The 23,043-nt window shown below is 41.4% G+C and overlaps 1 protein-coding gene across 4 annotated transcripts in view; it reads right to left on the reverse strand.

Moving 5' to 3' along the window:
* MAN2A1 (mannosidase alpha class 2A member 1) overlaps window positions 1-22,534 on the reverse strand; it is a 113,783-nt gene extending 91,249 nt beyond the window's left edge. Inside the window, exons 1-3 of one of the 4 annotated variants that reach the window (XM_062604229.1) lie at window positions 22,042-22,534; window positions 11,392-11,652; window positions 696-840 (exon numbers count right to left, since the gene is read on the reverse strand). In XM_062604229.1, the coding sequence (XP_062460213.1) occupies window positions 696-840; window positions 11,392-11,652; window positions 22,042-22,176 (541 nt within the window). In that variant the 5' untranslated portion in view covers window positions 22,177-22,534. Of the gene's footprint in view, window positions 1-695; window positions 841-1,734; window positions 1,847-10,419; window positions 10,763-11,391; window positions 11,653-22,041 lie in introns of those variants that run through there. The other 3 variants (XM_062604231.1, XM_062604230.1, XM_062604232.1) reach the window with 3 other exon arrangements.
* Window positions 22,535-23,043: the final 509 nt, after the last annotated feature.

Here is a 23,043-nt window from a genome sequence, read left to right on the forward strand (position 1 = left end):
TAAAGTCACTCAAATTGTGGCTTTCCACCGTAACAAGCAGCTTCACTACCCTCTCCTGGTCAGTGTACTATGAAGGAGTATACTATAGTAGCATGATTCACTGCTTTTTGGTATATTTTACAGTCATTTCAAAATAAAGTGACACATCTCCATCTTATTTATTACACAGTAAACCACCACTTGGGAGGCAAAAAGCAAATTATGTAAGCAAACCTAGGTTTCAGTTTAAATCTAGACTTCATATTATCTCACTGTATGTTGGGGGCATGAACAAAGCAGTAAAGAAAGAATTTCAGCCAAAACCCTCACATCTTCCAAAAAGCACATCTCTTTAGCACAGGCTGAGGGTTAAATATCAATGAGAGTCCAAAAAGTTAAACTATGAACAGACCATATTTAATGTAGCATGCGGGGTTACCAGCAGGATGAACAATGAAAATCCGTACTAGCTTCCAATATCAATACAGAAGTCCTACTCTGGTTAATAAATAAGTACGTGTACAACTTTTATCGTAGCAGTTGTCACTTGAAGTCAATAGCACTTCAATTATAATCTACTTAACTGCCTTGCTAGACTTAAATCTAACATATTACATAGCATACTTAGAAAAAACATAAAATCTTAACAAAAAATGGCAACATATTTTTAATTCAAAAGCCTCCAGATACCCAAATCAGTACAATTAAAATATTACCTGGGTCATTATGTGAGTGAGGCACAACAAAAACCTGAAGTGGTTCATTGTCCCACTCATTTTCATTGTATGTGATATCAAATCCTTGTTTCCACACACCGCCATCTGGATTATCAAAAGGAAGAATGTCGTAGACATCCAACATCTAACAAAAATTAAAAAAGAGTGAAAAGAATGTTAAACACAAATTCACAAAAACGGTTCTGCTGTTACAAACTAAAGCTGCTTTCACTAAAAATGGATCAGCTTGTTCATTGCACAGGGAAAAGTGTCAAATGAATAGAAAACTGTTGAATGAGAGTACATTTCAAGTCACAACTATGACACCCAAGACACAGCTAGGAGGAAGAGGAGCATTTGGCAGGCCCTGTTCTCAGGATACTAAATGGATTAGATAAATGGTAGGAATAAAAGCTTTAAGTCACAAAAATTATGACAACTCACAATGGCACTAGGTCAGGAGGGTAGGGAGAGAATTATACAGAATAGCACAGTACACTAAATATGGGAGTGAGAATGAAAAGGACAAGCTAAGCAAGCAGTAAGAAGAGACAACATGAGAGATAGCGGCAAAAGACAAATTCACAAAAGGAAACTGAAAGAAATGTTCAGAACTACAGTCAATTAATATAACAAAGCTCCTTATATATTTACTGTTGAACCAGCACACTAATTATACAATGAGGACGTATTTCACTTGTCAATGCAAGTAAGAAGGCCAGACGTAACTTTACAGTTACTTTAACAAGTTCTTATGAAATTTAGATATCACCAGATAGCTGCAAAGACAACCTTCTCATGTGAGTTCAGATCAAAGTTTATATACCCACTTTTCTTTCTCTTTTTTCTTTTTTTTTTCCTTTTTTTTTTTTTGTTCTTTTTTTTTGTAATGGTCTGGTCTGCTTTTAGGAAAGAAGGCAAACTTTATGAACATGAACTATTACCTGGACAAGCCTTTTACTGGCACTACAGTTTGAAGAACTTACTTAAACTAAACTTCAGTTTAGTTCTAAACCCATGTCAGAATACAACTGCACACCTGACAAACCTTCAACACACATTTCACCTTCACAGAAATAGCCTATAGGAGTCATTTACTACATGAACAACACAAGAGTTAAAATCTTCTAGCAGTAATCTGGCTTCTGTCTTGCTAGCAAACTTCAGAAAAAAGACAGACACCTGAAACAAATATATGGCTCAAGAAGTAACAAAGACAAAACTAGAACACCTTTTCCCCACCCCTTTGCTAGGCCAGTTCAACTTCACTCCTTTGTTCCCAACTTCTCTATGTACCCTTACCCCAAATAGTGCAGGGGTACAGGGGTTGTGATCTGTCCATCACTCCACTTACATCCACAAAAAAAAAAAAAAAAAAAAAAAATCCACACCAAAATAAAAATTACGTTAACACTGAAAAAGTGGAAATTTTACACTAACGATATAACTCCACCTCTTCTCCCTTCACCTCATTTCAACAACAAAAGAATCCCCACATATTATTTAACTCTGACAAAGTCCACTCCATGTTTTGCCCACTACCACTCTCAATTACTGTCCTGATCTCCTTCCCCAAGCCCGAGGTGAGATGCCATAAAGGACCACAGTGGGTTGACCCTGGCTGGGTTGGCATCTCACAACCAAGCAAGATCAACCCACAAGAGGCCTTCATCTTAAAGACAGAAAGAGGATTCAGTCATGTTACATGGGAATGCAAGCCCTGTAACCCAAGAAACAGTACAGCCTCAGCTGGGCCTACAATGTCCATACAGTAGACACCTATGGCCTGCACAAGATCTTATCGCAGCACTTCTTCACCACGATTGCTTCCATCTTTGGACAATAATGTTGAATATAAAATACAAATACTTGAAGATACATGCATTCAGTATGCCCAGCTTGAAGGGACAAAGCAAGAGTTACACTGAAATCAGCCTAATACCATATTTTCTTGCTTTTCTAAAATTTTATTTTGAGGAACTGTTTTTTTTCTGTGAAATGCAACCTTCTGAAGAAAATGAAGTGCATACTCTGTAAATTTGGCAGCTATCAATGATTGACCTTAAGACTGATAAACTCTTTTGACATTTCAACCATTAAAACATCTGTTTAAGAAGCAACAATTCATGGAATTACCTATGAGTTTTTCTTCTGGAGAGAGCCTGAATTTCACAAGCAACTTTCTCCAGTCTGCAAGATATTAATTTTTACAGTCCATAACATATAATTTTTTCTCAAACACCTATTACCTTACAGTTACCTCAAACCATGCTCCAATGCTTATGAGTTCAAGAGCTGGAAACTGCAATTCAGGAAAAATCTTGGAATCTTTATCAAGAGTTGTCTGAAATAACTGGCTCAATGACCTAAGCCATCATCTAGAGAGGTTTTCTGCCTGCCAGGTGCCCGGATCCAGGATACTGTAAAGGAATTATCAAAGTTTGTCCAACTCACTGACGACTACCCCTTGTTGTACTTCCAATGATGCCTCCAGGGGCAACCCAGACTGCATTGAAAGTGACTACAGAGCTCTGGGGATAGTGATCAAGGTCATGGAAGCCTAAGCGCTGTCCTCTTCAATCCCACCAGTGAGGGGCAGGGGTATGAGACGCGGACATTGATAGCATAGGTCAATAATTGGCCTTGGAGCTGGTGTTGGCAACAAGCTCTATGACCATACACCAGTGTCTTCTTACGAGAGATGGGATCCAACTCACTAGTGGGGCAAAGTTATAAGGCCAAGATGGCTCACCTGTTAAGAAGAACTTTTAGCTAGAAACAAAGGGAGAAGAGAATTATCAGCAGCCCTTTGACAAAGTGATAGACAGGTGTCATGTGACATCAAAGGATTAAAAAAATAATAATAGTAATAAAAAAAATAAATTAACAAAACGGGGCTTATTCAGGGTCACATCCATCATTCACATTTAAGCAAGGAAGTGCCAAAAAGACACAATTACAGAGAAGTCACCCAAACCCCTTCTGGGAATCTGTCTCTCAGAAGAACACTAATGAATATACCTTGGGGAATAAACATGATGAGCTAGAGATCTGTGTGCAGTTGAAAGCCTATGATCTTGTCAGTATCATGAAGACAGGATGGGTTAACTTCAATGACTGTACAGTTGCAATGGAGGGATACAAGGTCTCAAGAAAAGACAGGCAAGGAAGACAAGGAGCTAGCGTTGGCCTTTATGTAAAACAGCAGCTAGTGTGCATGGAGCTCTGCCTGTGGATCTGAAGGGAGAAAGGGATAAAACCAAGCTTCCTAGAGGTAAGCAGAGGGCAGCATGTCAACATTTGATTAAGGGTGTGCTGACAAGGTCCTTCAGTCTGCCATCTCAGTGGAATTAGGGGATGTAGATCCATGCAGCAGCAAAGGGTTATTCATATGGTAGAAACCATGGAAGCATCTAAGAATGGTCATATGGGAATTAGGGGCTCTGTTGCAGATTATCTTTAGTTTTACTGAGTATGTCTATATTTTGTGTTTGATTGTGTCCTGGGTTCAGCAGTAGCAATCATTTTTCTCCTTCTTAGTAGCTGGTGCAGTGCTGTGGTTTTGACTTTCAGCCTGGGAACAACCCTGATAACACCGATGTTTTTAGTTGTTGCTAAGTAATGTTTACTCTGACCAAGTTCTTTCTGAGTCTCGTGCTCTGCCAGGGAGGAGGGGAAGTCGGGAGGAAGCAGAGACAGGACACCTGACCCAAACTAGCCATAGAGGTATTCCGTACCACAGCATGTCATGCCCAGTATATAAACTGAGGGTAGTTACCCAGAAGGGGTAGTCGCTTCTCAGGTCGGGCTGGGTATGGGTCAGCGGGTGGTGAGCGGTTGTATTCTCTTCCCTTGTTATTTCCCTTATCATTATTATTACTGGTGTTAGCAGTAGTGGTTTGTGTTATACCTTAATTACTGGACTGTTCTTATCTCAACCCATGGGAGTTAAGACTCTTTTGATTCTCCTCCCCATCCCTCCGGGAACAGGGGGAGGAAGAAGTGGGGGGAGTGAGCAAGTGGCTGCATGGTTCTGAGTTACAGGCTGGGCTTGAACCATGACAGATTGTGAAAGTTATCTATAGAAACATCTTGATTTAAGAAGTTAGCCTCTATGTTAGCACAGGTTGCTGTGTTACTTGAAATTAGAAGCTGTGTTGCTTGAACTCCCTGTTCCCTGTGAAATGCCAGCCTTAGTCCTTACTCTCTAGAGCATAACCAAAGCACTTAGGGTCTATTGTATATAGGATGAGTTACCTGACAACCTGGCAAGGTAGAAATCTAGGCAGCCAACTTGGCAACAAAACCTACTTTTAATGTGACCTGCAGTAAACTGCCTTCATTATAAGACACACTCACAAATCGAGAAGACCCTTCCCCCACACAAGCAAAAGAGAACGACACTGCAGGTATTATAACTGTATGTAAATCACTAACTGATCATTGTAACTGGGAGTGTACTATCTTGTAACTTCTGCGTATAAATGTAATGATGAAATTGGCACTCGGTGTGCCTGATTTGTGGAAATTCCACCTAGCACCCAGTGCTGCAATCAGGAAGTGCCTGCTTCTTAATACTACGTTGGTGTTAAGGAGTTTTATTCTCCCAACTTTTGGTGACAGTTTTCCCCCAAAAAGGGGATAGGCTCAATAGTCCAACTGAAGTGCATCTACACCAATAACATGGGAGCATAAGCAACAAGCCAGAGGAGGAGCTGGAAGCAAAAAACTATGATGCAACTGCAATCACAGAAACATGGTGAGATGACTCACACAACTGGAATGCTGCAACAGATGGCTACAAACTCTTCAGAAGGGATCAGCAAGGAAGGAGAGGCAATGGGGTAGCCCTGTATGTTGGAGAGTATATTTACTGTCTAAAGCTTGTCAATAGTGATAAAAGGGTTGAGTGTTCATGGGTAAGAGTCATGGGAAAGGTCAACAAGGCAACAGGGGAAGTTTAGACTGGATATAAGGAGGAAATTCTTTCCTGTTAGGGTGGTGAGGCACTGGAATAGGTTGCCCAGGGAGGTTGTGAATGCTCCACCCCTGGCAGTGTTCAAGACCAGGCTGGATGAGGCCGTGGGTGATATGGTTTAGTGTGAGGTGTGCCTGCCCATGGCAGGGGGGTTGGAACTTGATGATCTTAAGGTCCTTTTCAACCCTAACTATTCTATGATTCTATGATTCTATATCATGGTGGGAGTCTTACAGACCACCCAATCATGATGAAGAGGCAGACAAAATACTCTGTAAGCAGCTGGGAGAAGTCTCACAGAGGACTTCACCTTACCAGATATCTGCTGGGCATACAATATCGGAGAGAGGGAACAGTCTAAGAGGTTCCTGGAATGTGTGGAAGATAACATCCTTACACACCTGGTGAGTAAACCAGTCAAGGGAGATATCCCAGTGGACCTGTTGTTTTTAAACACAGAGGACTGTTGGTGATGTGATGGCTGGCAGCTGTCTTGGGCATAGCAATGACAAAATGATAGTTTTCAACTCTTGGCAAAGGAGGGGGCTCATCAGAACTACTACCCTGCACTTCCAAAGGGCAGACCTTGGCCTGGTTAGGAGACCAGGTGATGGAGTCCCTTGGGAGGCAGCCCTGAAGGTCAAAGGAGTCCAGGAAGGATGGACATTCTTCAAGAAGGAAATTTTGGAGGTGCAAGAGCAGGTCATGTCCATGTGCTCAAAGATGAGCCAGCGGCGAAGGCCACCGACCTGACTGAACAGAGAACTCTGGATGGAACTCAGGAGAAACAGGAAAGTTTCTGACCTTTAGAAGAAGGACAGGCAACTCGGGAGGATGTCATGACGTTATGCAGGGAGAAAAATCAGAAGAGCCAAAGCCGGACCGGAACTTAATCCGGCCACTGGCAGATTGTGAAAGACAAAAACTATTCCTATAACTGTATTAGCAAGAGGAGGTAATGACAATCTCCAAAGTTTTTTGGATGCAGAGGGTAACAGCGACAAAGGACGAGGAAGAGGCTGAGGTACTTAATGCCTCCTTCACCTCAGTCTTTACTGGCCTTCAGGAATCCCAGGCCCCAGGGAGAAAAGTCTGGAGCAAGGAAGATGTGCCCTTGGTGGAAAAGGGCCAGGTCAGGGAATACTTAAACAAACTGCACATTATGTATGTGCAAGACCATGGGCCCTGATGGGATGCACCCACAAGTACTGAGGGAGCTGGCAGATGTCACCCCAAGGCCACTCTGAAGAATCTTTGAACAATCACAATGTTTAGGCAAATTGCTCAAGGACTGGAAGAAAGCAATGACATTTCTATCTTCAAGAATGGCAAGGAGGAGGACTCAGGGAACTACACCTGGTCAGCTTCACCTTCAGCCCTAGGAAGGTGAGGAAGCAGCTTACCCTGGAAACCAATTCCAAGCACATGAAGGACAAGAAAGTCAAAAGGAGTAGTCACCATGGATTCAGCAAGGGCACGTCATGCTTGACCAACTTGAGAAACTTCTATAACAAAATGACTGGCCTGGCAGATGAACAGAAAGCAATGGATATTGTCTACCATAACTTCTGTAAGGCCTTCAGCACTGAGCTGACAATGAGATGGACCAAAACCAGCTGAAGAGCCAGACCCAGAGGATGGCGATCAGTGGCATGAAGTCTAGGTGGAGGCTAGTAACCAGTGGTGTGCTATGGGTTCGCTACTGTCTAACATCTTCATTAATGATCTGGATGATCAGCAGAGTGCACCTTCAGCAAGTCTGCAGATGACACCAAACTGGAAGGAGAGGCTGATACACCAGAGGGTTGTGCTGTCATCCAGCAGGACTTGAACAGGCTGGAGAAAGGGGTCCAGAGGAACCTCAGGCAGTTCAACAAGGCAAAGAGTAAAGTACTGCAGCACCAGAAGATGCTGGGGGCTGCCCAGCTGGGAAGCAGCTTGGCAGAACAGGACCTCAGAATGCTGGTGGACACCAAATTGAACATTGTAACACACAACAACCTGCCCTTGCAGCAAAGAAAGCCAGTGGCACCCTGGGCTGCATTAAGGAGAAGCGCTACCAGCAGGGCAAAGAGTCCTTCCGCTTTACTCAACACTGATGAAGCCACACCTGCAGTTCCGTGACCAGCTCCAAGCTCCCCAGTACAACAGACATGGACACACTGGACAAAGGCCAACAAAGGCTCACGAAGATGATGAAGAAACTGGAGCAGCTCTCACATGAGGAAAGGCTGAGGAAGCTTAAACTGTTTACCTTAGAGAAGGCTTTCAGGGATCTTATCCATGTGCACAAATACCTGAAGTAAGAGTGCAGAGAAGGAGGAGCCACGTTCTTTTCAATAGTGCCCAATGACAATACAAGAGGCAATGGGTACAAACTTCCTGTGTTTTAACACAAGTTCCTGCTGAACATCAGGAAACGCTGTCCACGTAAGGGTGACTAAGCACTGACATAGGTTGCCCAGAGAGGCTGTACAATCTCCATCCTCAGAGATACTGAAAAGCCTTCTGGGAATGGTCCTGGGTAACTGGGTAAGTGGCCCTTCTTGAGCAAGGAGTTAGGAGTTAGACCAGATGACCTTCAGAGGTCCCTCCCAACCTCAAGCATTCAAACATTTTGTGATTTGAATGTTAATCAAAAGCAGTCAGGGAGAATAAAAAAAAGGACTCAAACTTCTACTGGAATTATAAAAAGGTTAAATACAAGTATTTTCCAGTATTTTTCCTTTTATTTCTAAGGATAAAATACTTATAAGCAAGGACATTGTAAAAATAGCAAACAAATTCAGAAAGGGTGCTGACTGTCTTAATTATGGCTGCTTCAGAAGACAGTCACGTTGTTACAAAGCTGTTCAATTAAAACATCTGAAAACTTATCAGTGGTCTTTTTCTCTATATGGGATCATCCTTTCTCTATACCAAGGGACTCAAACTGCTGAAGTAATGCAGCTCTTGGGCAAGCATCACAATATTTACTCCAGTGAAACCTAAGCCCCTGCAGAGGAAAAATAAAAGCACAGTTTGTGCCTCATCAGGCCACCTTGATTCATGCCTTATTTTTAAAGGAGCAACATTACTAAGAACAATGTTAGATGCTTCAGTATTTGAAAGGGACAAGAGAAGAGATATCTCACTATATCAGTTAAAAGACCTTCCAGCGTGAGGAATGTTGAGAATTCTATCTTCTTTGAGCACAAATTCCAGTTACTTCTTGAACTATTGACCTAGAAAAGTGTCAGGTCGTAACCATATCTAATCCAGAGTTCTTCATTTTGTTGGTTTAATTACCTAGCTCCACATTTATCTTTTGAAAAATGTACACATTAGTCTTCTATTTAATTTGAATTATATCAATTCTCAATTTAGCATTATTTTTAGCAGCCAGCTCTATTACAATTTCCTAACTACTTACAAACACTGCCACTAAAGGTGGTGTTTTCTTGATAAGAAACATCCTTTAAGTATCTTTTGGGTCTCATATTATTAATAACTTGTTTTGTCCAGTTTATGAAAAAAAAAAATAAAGAAATCTGAGTAACAAGTCCTGGTAATATTTCTGACTATAAAGACTATAATGAACTCCCATAATTCGTTCAGTAAAGCCTCTTAAAAATCTCTAAAGTGATTTTTATCCGAACACTATGTCTCAACTCTTACTTCTTTCTAGTCTCATTTCATACTCATACACGCACTTAAAAAACAAACAGGAAAAGTAAGGTCCGTATCTGTGGGTTTAAGTTAACATTTATGAACATCACATAATTAACATTTATAAGCTGGTTTAGAATTTAAAAAGTAATTTTAAAAAAACAACGCTCTGAATAATCTATTCAATTTCTTCGTCTTCTCAATTAAAAAAAAAAACAAACTAGAAGAAAATGTATTCTACAAGCTCAGCTAATTTATCAGGCTTGGCAAAGTATTAAATAGTAAAACTGTATTCAAATATAGTAATTTAGATCAGCTTGGTAATGTGGTATTACAGGAATTTCACTGAAGTCAACATCTTAGATTTCGTAACTGAAATGCAGGCCAGGCTTGAAGGATGAGAAACTGTATACAGAAGCAGTATTAACGTGATTTAATGATGATGGTGGATAACCTTCTGAGTACAAGGTACTGATGCAATGACATGAAAAGCATTAGACAAGCCCACCTTCCCTCCCTATCCCAAGGCAACGAAAGAACGTGTGATTAGGGGAACAGTATTAAGAATATACCCTGCTACATTTGTTACCTTTAGGCACATGCATATACTCTTAAAAGTAAATTGTCCAAAAGCAGTTTAGCTACTTCAGCCTGCCATTAGGTAGGTAAGTGTATGTTTTGATATTCTGCAAATGTGAAGCTAAACATTTTAATGAGAACATTTCAAGCAATCATGTTTTAACTTTCCATTCATAACAGGTTAACATGCCCAAGAATTTAAGCCAACGCATTTCCCCAAAATTCATAATTCACGTTTACTCTAACTTATTTCTAATGCACCTAGAAAAGCACATAACTTAATATGGTACCAGACTGTATAAAGAATACCTGTTAACAATACAGTAATTTGAAAACACGCAATCATAGTTTCACATGCTTTAACTTTCTATCACAGAAGTCTTAATGTATATTAGAAACAGGGACAAAAAAGGCCTACTTTCTCTTTAAGATCTGTTAAGGGGGTGCCTATCCCTGAGGAGCTAAAGGCACTACGAATGCTACATCAGAGGTTACAATTGCTCTAATGTGTGTAGTTACTCAGCTTGAGTCCACTGTCTTTCTCCTGCAATAGAAATACCTGCATTTCTAGAATGAGAAAGCTGGAATACAAAATCTAATCTTTGCTTTAGGGTACTATGAATATTTATAGTACTCCCACAGAACTCCCCAAAACAGTACAGATCACAAACTTCAGACCATATTCTCAGTGTTCCTGAAATACTCCATTTAAAACTGAATATGTAAGAGTCCATAAACTTGCAAGCATCACCAGAACGCAAAATAAACCCAACTTGAAGTGTCTGACTTTAAAATCTTCAACCTCTCCAGTTCATGCCAACCAGTTAACATGGTATATGTTCCTCCTTTCTGACCGAAGTGCCTATACAAACAGCAGACACACAAGAATGCTCAAATACAGAAAAGGCATTCAAAAGGGAACACAGTACCTGAGATTTTTAAAAAAATTATTCTTGAACATTCTATAGCTCCCCATCAAGACCCATCTACACACATATGCCTAGTAAAACCTATTTAAATCAAGGCCATCCACTATTTCCAGTTTATCTGTCATCAGTTACAGAACAATCTGGGGAAACTGAAGGAGACTTTTAAATTGTTTCCAAAGAACTTCTGATAGTACTGGACAATAATCTGAGTATAAATAATCACTGCTTTCTTAGGAGTTTTTTTGTTGTGGATTTTTGGGTTTTTTTTTGGGGGGTGGGGGGGGTGGGGGGGTGGTTTTTTGGTGGTTTTTTTTTCCTCAAGAACTACTTTCTGGAACATTGGGTCTTCATAATCACTACTCAATTTCTAGACAGTTTAAAAAAGTTAAAAAGGAACAGTTTCAAAACACCTTTTAAACACAACAGTCACCTGAATAATTATATTAAATCTTAGATTAGGAACTCAGTACCAAGCTTTTACTGGTAATCAGACGTTTTCAGAATTAAAAAGTAATGACACTGAGGACTTCAGGAGAAGACGAGAGAATGACATACTGCTTACCTGTACACCTGAACCATGACTTCCACTTTTTGAAGCAAACAAACAATCCTCAGAATCAACTGCAAGCAAAACTGAAGCAGAAGGAAAGAGCTCAGAGACAGATCCTTGACTGAAGTTTATAGCCTCTGGATTTTTTTGCCCATCCTTTACTGATTCACTCAGATTGATCACAGAATCTCGTATGTTTGAAATAATCTCATTATTTTCTGCCAACAGGCGTTCTAAGTGATCTATTTTTTCTTGCAATATTGAAAGCTGACCCTGTAAAAAAAAAAAAAGCAACACACACAGTAAAGTTTAATTATTTCTCAGATCAATTCATGATAGAACTAAAAGAATATAGTAAGATGATCACACAGAAAAATCTTTACTTTATGTAAAGACAAACTAATCAAAAATTGAGCCAACATATGAAACCTCTTCCCTTGAGAATTTAGGAAAACAGCGGAAGTTGTATCTCCACTATGAACTCCAAATTGCAGCACAATATTTAATCACTGATACAAAGATAATCATAAAAGGTCATGCTGTTTCAAGTAGCAATTATGCAAACTTCAACCTTTTTCATATCTTTTACAGATTTGCAAAAAAATGATCATTTATCATCACATCAAAACATCAAAGCGAACGCCACTTTTTAGGAGGAAGTCACATCATGATGGGATTAACAGGATGGATAATTTTTTTTTTCCTGTACATGTAGAATAGTACCTCAATAAATACTGAGCTTCTTATTCTCAGTGAAATTCAGAGAGAAATTGGAGGTAAATTACTGGAGGTAAAATATGCCTTAATAGCCTTGCCATACTAATAATCTGTAAAACTGCACTACTACAAACAGTCCTGTAAAAGACAGCTCAAACTAATAGCACTTTCAGTCAGAAGGTCATATTCAGCTGCCAAACAACAGGATTTTGTAAGATGATTCTAGTGTGCACTGCAAGAGGAAGGATACAGAATAACATCAGTGTGAACTGAAAGAAGTCATCCTATCTCCCAAAGTAACTTACAAGGAGAGACAGATATCACAAAGCAATTTAATAGCATCTAATCACAGTATTGTTAGAATACTGGAAGGAGCATAGCAGAATAAGATGCCTGGAAATGCTACTGCCCTCTCATGTACTAGCCACTCCTTCAAAATTATTTGAGGTATGCTTTTTTCTAGAAATGAATTTGTTAGTTCCTGCAGAATCACTAAGGCCAGATTATTTAACACAGCTTTAGGGATATTTCATCTTAACAGTAATTTACTTCTTTCCTCAGAATGACTTCAACCTAACAATAAGAGAAGATAGATAACAAAAAAACAGCTACTTCCTATTATTAAAGTTGTGGTCAGACCCCAAAATATATAATATACGATTAAGTTTTTCTTCGGAAGTTGTCACTACAACAAAACCCACTGTGGATTCAGGCATTTACATTTTACCCATTACATTCAACACAACTAGCTGAATTCAGTAGACACCTACTCTGTGACCTACGATTTTAATTACAAGTAAAAAACTTTTTCCTGGCACCAATGCTTCATTTTTTTAAGTAATACAGAATAATATTAGAAACAATATCTGTACACAAGGATTTTTTCCCCTTTAACAATAATTCACTTGACGGCTTTGCATTTTCCTTTTAAGGGACAAACTGCTTTCCTCAAATACCAAGTTAATTCCAACTTTTGTAGTTAGGCTGTAGTTTACAAAGGATTAAGCCTCCTTTCTAAATTGTGATGTGCACTTTTCTCTAAATTCTGTTCAATTCCAGAAGTCTGTGGGAATGAAAAACAAAATACTCTTTACCAAGACACATAAAATAGCCTTTAGGAGAACCTTTTTGATACTACTAAATCGTCATCCCTGTAATTCCATCTTTATGGGAGCTCTTTATAATTCTTCAGAAGATATGTTTTAGTATTTTTTTAAGCTGTTGGTAAGTTAAACCCCTCATTTTCTGCTCTGTGTAAAATGCTAACCCACTGCTTTGGGGTTTTTTCTTAGATTGATACATCCTGAAAACAGTAACAGGTTTTAAAATACAACACACACAAACAGTTACTGCTTTCCAAAAGACATGAATATATTTTGACAACAAAACCAGGTTAAGCTAACTGAGACGCAGAGCCAACATCCTAGAATCGCAATATCTTAAAGACAAATACTAGAAACTTATAAAATAGATCAACTGAAAACAAAAGGAAACAAATATGCAGACGATGGGATACTAGAAGGAAAAAAACCTGTCGTCCCATGCCCCCTGGTGGCACAAAAAAAAACAACCAATCAGACTGAAATCTTCCAAGTACTACATTAAAGATAGCATATACATTTGTGTAAAATTAGTATTTTCTCTTTCATTGTCTGTGACATTTTAAAAAAAAAAAATGCTTCTCTACTCCAAAAACTAACAGCCTACTATGTTACTCACTCTAAAAATAACATATATAAACTAATACTGATTGGGGCTTTTCAGGCTGTTCAATATAGAGGCTCTGACCTTTAGATTCCTATGAAGCTGAAGTATAGCTGCCATCTATACAAATTATTATCTGCTTCACCGCACATGACTACAGTTCACCAAAGTTACCAAGTGTGTATGTGGCTTAAACATTGTTCATACTCATAAGAACATGTGAGGTACACTGTCCAATTAAGTACATCTTAGTCTAAACAATCATCATTAAATGATGCTCTGTTAATCTGCATACCCGTTTTAAGGTAAAGAAATGCAATGTAAAGTTATATGAATCACCAATTAAAAAATTTAGAACAGTTTTGGTATAAAACCTTTTTCTTTCATTTTGCAGAGCCTTTTTATATGTTGACGAGAGTGTGCACAAAAGAATTTTATTAAAAAGAAAAGCAACATTGCTGTTACTTCACAGAAAAGGAACTATTTCTATAGGAACTGCAAAATACTGACAAATCCAACAGTATCAAAAGTAGCTACAGCTGCATTGGTAGAAGAATGGCATCACATGAGCAGTGCATCTGTTCACCATCCCCATGGTTACATAGGGTTGGACTTAACAAATAAAATCTTCCCATGCGAAGATCAGCAGACCCTCTTCCCATCTGGATTTGGAGCAAAAACTGTCCATACCTGCTAGCTGTACTGAGCACCCTGGCGCTACCACATGAACCAGCTACATAGTTTCTTACGTTTCACTCAGTCTGAACCCTTCAGCAGTTTTCATGCCCCAAATACTCCAAAGCCGCCTGCTTTCCCACTGCCCTCTGCCTGTCCTCTGCTTCCAACACCAGTCTGACCTGTAGCAAGGGCTCTCTGAATATTCACTCATTCCCTTAATGTAGTCACTTTCAACAGACCACTACTGATCACCAGGAAAAAGACAGCTAGCTCAAATAATCAAAGTGGGAGTATGACAGGCCCCCAGACGAAGAAATCTCATGGAAACAGGCAGGCAGAAGAGAGAAACCCACATTAGAGACTTATGAGGTTCAGTCACCTGGAACTCGATTATTTGCATCCAGACTCGGCCAGCAACCACCAAGTTCAAAACCAGCCAGAGCCTAGCCTCCTTCTCACCTACATGATAAGCAGGTGTTCTGCATACGAGGCTCTCGTGCACCAGTGAGCTGTGATCAAGAAAGCAGAGTACCACAATGAAGAGTACTCCAGGGAATGTGAAACTTAGGTCAAGATCATTGCCTACAGTTACTGCAGTAAGCAGTGAGGAAACTGGACTCAAAAAGTCTTATTTTCTGTTTGTACTGAATGGTGGTCATCTTAGTAATTTTTCTGCACCTGTGTTGTCAATAACTATTTCCAGGTATATCTTCAGAAATCACATACTAACTTCACTAAAATCCTGAGACAAGCCTCTAAAAAGATGACAACATACTAAGACAGTAAGAACAGAAAGCATTCCCTTTGTTCACTGTTAAAGCACTGTATAGTGAACAGAACCTATTAAATGTAGAATTAAATGGTCACCTGCTGTTCAGAAAAAGCAAGCAGATAAAAGTTAAAACCACAACATGATGTTGCATCAAAGCTTAATATCTAAACACACTCTATCAGCATGTATTTACATTGCAAGGTAGGACATAGAACAAAAAGTCAAGCACACAATGCACCAGTCAAAAGGACAAGTCAAGGTTTAAAGCCTTTATTAATCTGGGCAGAAGGTTTATGTGCATTTGTGATGATGAAGATTACGTAAGTCACCTTGTCAAAAACTTCCTACCTTTAAAGTACCATTCAAAACTAGCTCACTTTATGAAAACACTGGAATTCTTCTGAATTAGCTGAACTACAGAAGTCTGGTCTCTTAAAACATAAGGAAGCTCTATTACAAAGATGGAGTAGCCTAAGAAGCCAATTCTAAGATGCCAATGGAGCTTCCACATTCTGTTTTACCAGAGGCAGGAAAAATGGGAATGTTTAATGTACTGTTATCCTAGCTTTAAGCTACACATAATTTACAGACGTAAGTATAAGGCATGCTTTTAGGGACTGATTTGACACCACAATCAGTGATCTGAAGGCAAAGAGAAAGGAAAGGGAGATGGAGACAAAACTAGAAATACTCCCTGTTCAAAGTCAATTAATCTGAAAAATATCCACTACTTCTCTGGCTGACATGTTCAGGCTCATTTCCTTTTGATTCCCTTCCCTGCCTTGTACTGAATCTTTATTTAAAGGGCTAGCAGTACAAAGCTGAAGCATGGCTTACATGGCATTAGGATTACGAGCATTCTGCTAGTATTTAGTTTTACCTGAACAAGTCAAAATTTGAAACAACAAAATCATGTGTCAGACACAGAAAAGGTCAAGTAAGAGCAAACTAGGAAACCTCTCTACATTTAGTTTACATAGTTTGAGGCATGGACTATAGGTAGCAGGAGGAAGTGCTCATTTACAGGCAGTTACTACTTCTCCGAAAAACACATGTTGCTCAACATTTTGCCTCAGATTTAAAGCGCAAAAGCAGGAGGGGTTATTAGCTTCTGCCTGACTGCTGCTTAGACAAAACTTTGCACAAAATGTGCAAGTAACAAAGGCAGATACACTCTGTGAACATTAGAAAGTACAAAGAATTGTTACTGACCTGTAATTATGTTCACAGAGACAGTTCCTCCTCCCTTACAATGTACAAGAAGTTCAGCAGAAGAAATCCTAAACTTTCATTAGCTTGCACTCAAAATCATTCTTGTGACAGTCAAAGGCTTTTCAGTTGTGAACAGACTGTTATTGTTAATAGGGTTTTGTTTGGCTGGCTTTTTTTAAATAAGTCAACGTGTTTCAAAACCAGGAAAATTATGATTCTGTCTGTGGATTTCTTCTCTCAACATTCAACCTTCTGTGCTGTAAAATTCTCAAAAATGTTACTAAAACTCACTGAGTCCACAATTTTTTGGTTATCAGAAGTCAGAAAATTACAACTTAAAACTTACATACAACCTTAACTGTCACTACTCACATTTTAGAGTAAAATACACATTCCTAAATACTGGATCATGCTGCTTCCAGTACTTCTGCAGAAGAGAAGTCTTTCACCTTCTTACATCTGAAAGCTCCCAAACACACTCATAAAGCTACACCCATTACCAAGAATATGCCGCAACAAAATGTGTACATGTAAGCCACTGATTGCAACTACTTCACTACAGCAAAGCACCTATCTGGAAAATGTGTTTACACGGTATCAGGAGCTATTTCAAAACAGGAAGTCAACAGACTCACTGACACTGGAGGGAGCCAAGGTCTGCACTACACAGAATTGGGGCATGGTAATTACCAACCATGAGCTGATTCGCTGCAGTTACAGGCACCTAATGGAGACTCAGGGCTGACTGCAAATAGTGCTTCCATACAGTAGGGGAAGTAGTACCTCAGAAGTACTCCAGAGTCAAGTTCACAAGGTGCCTTTGTTCAACACACAGATTCAGAGAACTGCTGGTGTTTCTGCCACGCATTTGGTCCCAATAGCCTACTGTTACTGCTCCATGCTACCATGATTCATACTTTGATCAGGTGGCACTACTATCAAATTACTGGCAAGCTCAGATGAAACAACACTCCATACTGCAACAATCTCCACTTGTAACATTTGTGCAGAAGTATTTGATGCATTATGTAGATGCCTTGAAAGCATGAATCCAGTAAAGAAGCCTTAGCCATACCACATACAGCCAGGCCAATTAATGTTTTCCTTGAAAGACACCGGAAACAAAAGAACAAGCCAGCTGCTTTTAGAAGAACTGTACCTGATCACCTCTCCTCAATGTAATGCAACTAGTGAGCCCATTAAAGCAGGTAATGAGAAGATTCATGTAATAATGATGGTCAAAGGCAGGGAGGGGAGGGGGAGTAGAATGAGAACGAGAGACCTTATTCAAGAAACAGTTGTTTAGAAAAAACTGTAAGGATGAAAGTTTGTACTTTGCCTTTTAATACAGTTTGAGTGAAAGACCAAAGATAAAAAGGAGCAATCACTTGGTGCCACTCAAGTTATCAACCAGAATCATGGCAGACTTGAGTTTATAAAATGTAATTCTAGAAATAACCTTGCACATACGTCCCCTAAAAGGTAAACCAAGCCACACAAAAGCGGCTAGAGGAAAGAGCTCATGTCCAAAGCATCACCTATCAGGTAGTGACAGACAATGCCACATTGTGTTACTGTTTTGCCTTGCTGAGGCATAAAATTCACTAAAAAATGAACTCTCTACACAAAGGCCATATAGTTCTGAAGCAAGATGCTATTACAAATTAATCCTCCACATATTTTTTTAATTGGATTTTTAATGTTTACCATGCATACTTACATGTGAATCTAGCACAATTTAGAACTGAGAGAAATATTCCACAAGTTTCTGTCATTGAACAGGTTTTATGGATCTATTATAGGTCAATGCAAAATTAGTTGAGAAAAGCTGTGTTAGGCTAATTATTCCCCCCCCCCCAATCTGGGTCCAAAATACAGCATAGATTGATATGGGCTTATTATTATTTGTATTCATCTGTATGCAGTAATACAGGTTCTTCAAGGCGAGCTGCATATGGACTTGATTCTATTTTAGACTTGATATGAAAGTAGCTCTCAATTACTAGTTATCAATTTAGCCCACAAACCACTTGCACCCAACACCTGCTGCACAAGAGATTGCATAGGACTCATCACCACTCTTGAACCTCCCTCTGCTCTGCAGTCACCCAAGATTTCTCCGAGAATTCAGTGTTATTACTGACAAAATCAATATACTCAGCCATTTTCCACTATATTCCACTAGAAGACTCTTACACAACTGACACTAGTAAAATAATAATTTAAAAATGGACTCAAGGTTATTCCTCCACCTCAAGCTTGTCCCTGTGCAATGTCGTAACATTGTTCCTAGGCTGAAACAGGACACTGGAATACATTGTACCCGAGAATTGTCTTGAGACAGAAGCATCCTACGGCTAGGAACAGGCTCAGAGAGAAAGACAGAGCATGTGATATGGCCATGGTAAGAATAATATACACCTGACAACCAAGCAGGATCCATAAAGATACAGGCAGGAATTACAGAGAAGAGGCCAGTAAGTCTTGATCTCCTTGAATTTACGGGTACCTAATCTTCCCCAAATTAACAGAGATTTCAGTTCTATGGCAACATACAGATCTTCTAATATGATGACTTAAATGCACCACCAGTTGACAGCAAAGCTATAAATCACCTCAGCTCAAGCTCTGCTACAGTTGCTACAATGCTACCTTACCATGGACAGGTGTGGATAACATTCACCATAAAACTGATTACTGCTGCCAGCTTTGGCAAATTCAACACCTATAAAGACACAATGTCCCCACTGCCCCACCTGTGGTGACATCTGCTAACAAGTGCTGTTTAGCAGAGCTATGAAAGGCATTTATTTACAAGTATTTGGTTAAAGTACATTAAGGGTTTTGCCCATGGATATTTACCTGTCTTGGGAAGGAGATCTTGTCCAAAAATCATTTCTGCAAGAAACTTCTGCTGGCACCTTGAACACCACCACCCAAACTCTCAAACCAGAATGCAAGCTCCAGAAAGACAGCTCCTGACTATACTGACAGATAAGCCTGGAAGAAGACAGGTTCACAAGACTGAATCTGATGCAATCTATCCCAAGACCATGCAAAGAGAAGTTGTTGTCTAGAAGAAAAAGTGGAAGTGAAAGTGAAGCAGCAGTCCTGATCATTTATCTTACTACTGGTATTAGGTACAATGGCACTTTAGGTGAACGCAGACCAGCAGGCACTGTCAGCTGAAAAATTCCAACACTAATGCTAGCAGAAATAAACAAGAATCCTAGATCGATAAATGCTTGCAAATTAAACAGAAGACTGTTTCCAGTGGTACCCACTTCTTTCCTCTGAGCTTAGCTGAAGCCGCACAGGTCAGGAAGAAGACACTAATCGATATGCAACTTTCAAGACATGAAAAGTGACATACGCTGTTACCAGAACAACACAGAGGAACCAAAAAGCTGAAAAATTAGCACACTATCAGAACAGAAAGAGCTATGAAGTGAATCAATGAAAAAAAAACGTGAAAAAGTCTCAATTTCTTTTTCTAAGCAAAAAATGTTTTGACTTTTGTCATCAGGAAACAGAATGCCTTCTTAAGTTTACAGACAGATCATCTACTGCTGCCGTAGTTTATCACAAACAAAAACACCTTGAAGTTTCTACATCTGTAACTAGCTAGCTTCACCGAGTGTAGTGGCAACATTACACTGACACAATGTCACTGAGGTAGGATTAAAGCTGTTTCTTTTCAAAATTTTGGTGGCTTCTATTCCACAGTTCATCTTCTGCATTTGCTCGAAAGTGATGTTATGTAACAGGGCTCTCAAAGCGTTTGCTAGGCGTCAGAGTTTTCCAGTTGTAACGAAGTGGAAAAAATTTCTAACCTATGGGCAGCCGAAGGAAATGACAAAAAATCACATCATTTTCACCTGTAACTTACTCAAAGAATAAAGCAGTAAAGAAGGAAACGGTAACTGTTCACCCAATAAGGAAGGACCAAAACAACGATAAGCAGAAAATTCTCCAGTGACAGTCAGCAACCTCAAAGAAATTTAGATATGGAAAAGGCAAAAAGAGTAAAAACACTGACAGACTGTTCCAGAACACTGAGGGGAGGAAAGAGGATGGAAGGAGAAATTACCATCTCTAGCTGATCAGATCACATAGGAGGAAAAGGTGCAACAACAGATTAAGGTACTAAACCCTTGGTCACAAGGGATAAAACCGTGTTACACAGCAGAGCAGTGTTACATTGAGGACACAAACAGAATTTCAACTGCAGACACTGAGAGTAGAAGACAAAACATGTCTAATAAATCTTCCCTGTTCACACAAGTATTTCAAATCAAAATCGAACATTTAAAAAAAAAAACAAACCCAAAACAAAATGCAAAACCAAAAACAAATTCACACACACTAAAAAAAAAAAAAAAAGAACGCTTACCCACGTATCGCTTTCCTGTTCTGTACTTCACCTGGATTAAGCTCAACTGGTGGCATAAAGACACAGGAAGTAATTTCCTCAAATAAGATACTGCCCATATCACCAAAGCAGCACTTAGCTGTTACGCGCGTAACACATGCCACTACCCTTCTGCTAGAGCGACATACTGAACAGGCACAGCTGCTGCCGGCAGCCTTGTCTTGCTTTCTTCTTCTGCGCTTGTTTCCCATTGTCTTAGTTCCTGCAAAAACTAGTGGCTAACCTCTGAACTGTAACTTGAAGGAATAAAGGCAAAACAGATCTGCATTCTTTCTTTACATTTAAGCAAGGTTTTAATCTTTACTGTTAACAAAAGGATATAAACTATTACTTTTGATTTAAACGACAAAAAATAGTGATTCTATCAGAGAGATCACTGTGACTTTTAATGTCAGCCTTTTGCGTTCTTTCATTTACCTGAAGTCTCACTGCTGTACTAAAGACAGTTTCATTTGTTTTGCTTCCCCAAAAATAACCACAGTGCAAGCATAGATAAGCCATAATTTTACTTCCTATAATTCTGTGTGTGTGGTCTATTACTATAAGAAAACAAAGCTATTTATACACAGCAGAATTCTGCTCTTCTGCGCAGCATACCATGTGCGCTCGGAACTACTTTATTTTCACCGTGGTTGAACATTCCTTATTAGCACACTACCATGATACACAGCATTTAAATTTCTCTCCCACACACAGATGACGGAAAGGGAAAAACTAAAGAACTCCTTCGTTTAACCATAGGGTGACGTCAGGTATCAACCAGTTACGGTCCCAAAGCAAGGCTTAACAAAAGGGAACGCCGCAACATAAAGTCAGCGTTCCTCCAAGTCTACCTGTTGATGCCACCGTTGAGGTCTGCCCTCGAACTCCCCGTCAGTTCCCACCCGACCTCGGCACCGTCAAGCCCCGCTCTCCCGCTCCGCTCCTGCGCCGGAATCCCCGCCAGCCCCTCGCTCGAGGCCCCGCGCCCGGGTCAAGCCGGGCCATTCAGGCGGCAGCGCCGCCCAGAGGCGGCACCGCTCGCCCACCGCCCCACAGGCCCAGCAGCCCTGGCACACCCCCCCCCGCAGCACCGCGCCGAAGAGGGGGGTGGGCGCCCGCGGCGGCACCGCCGCCCTCCCCTCCGCCATCAGCACGCCCTGCCCACCTTGGGGAAGGTGCCCTCCCGCCGCGGGCTCTTCGGGTGGTCGAAGTGGCCGCGGTCCAGCATCAGGTAGAGGGAGAAGATCACCACGCAGAAAACTGCGCTGCCGAACACCGTGAACTGCCGGCTCAGCTTCATCGGCACGGCCGCCCGCCCGACCCAGCTGCTCCCGGGCCACAGTGGCCGCTCCGCGCTCGAGGGTTGGAAGGGGGGGAGAAGGGGGTGGAACTTCTCCCGCTGCGGCGGCCCACGGCACGGAGTGGCCCCGAGTCTTCTCCGGAGAAGTGCGAGAAGTTGCCCCCACCGCGCCGCCGACACCTCGCCGCCGCGCCGAGAGACGAACACAGAGTTTCCGGCGGCGGATCAGGTTCGCGGGTAGGCTGACGCCCAGCAGGGAAGTGGCGGCGGCAAGAGCCAGCAGCGCTGTGGGGCCGACCGAGCACCTCGGCTCCCGGCTTCCTTCTTGCTCCCCGTTCTCCTCCCGCGGCTGCCCCACCCGCGCACACGCCGCCGCCGCCCCCAATGCACCGCGGGCCGCTAGCGCGCCCAACAAGCCTCCCCACGCCACTGCCGGGCCCGCAGCCGACTGGACCGCCGTGCCCCGCGCCCGGGCTCAGGGGCGGTGCCTAGCGCGTGTCATTGGCGCCCAGCCCCGCCTCCCCCGCTTCCTCCCCAAAGGGACCGCGCCGCCGCAGTGTTCTAAGGGGAGCGCGGTCGCCGCTGTGGTCGCCTCCGGGACTAGCAGCATCTTCCTGCGGCGAGGAGCGGGCTGCTGTCCAGAGGTGCCGCATAGCGGTCTCCCCGAGATTGCCGCCGCTCCGCCTGGGGGCGGTGTGTGGCAGCCTGCGCCGGGAAACACGAGGCGGCTCGGGGGGGAGGTGAGAGGGCTGAGGTGGGCCTCCGCCGGCCTTCCCTGCCCTTGCCGTTTCCTGCGGCGGAGTGGAGAGAGGAGACGGGAGGTGTGAAGAGACCACCGGCCCCGAGTGAGGCCCAGCCTCCTCGTGG

The sequence above is a fragment of the Pezoporus occidentalis genome, unplaced genomic scaffold (genome assembly GCF_034315485.1).
Source record: "Pezoporus occidentalis ecotype Australia unplaced genomic scaffold, CSIRO_AGI_Poc_V1 ctg84, whole genome shotgun sequence".
Taxonomy (NCBI): domain Eukaryota; kingdom Metazoa; phylum Chordata; class Aves; order Psittaciformes; family Psittacidae; genus Pezoporus; species Pezoporus occidentalis.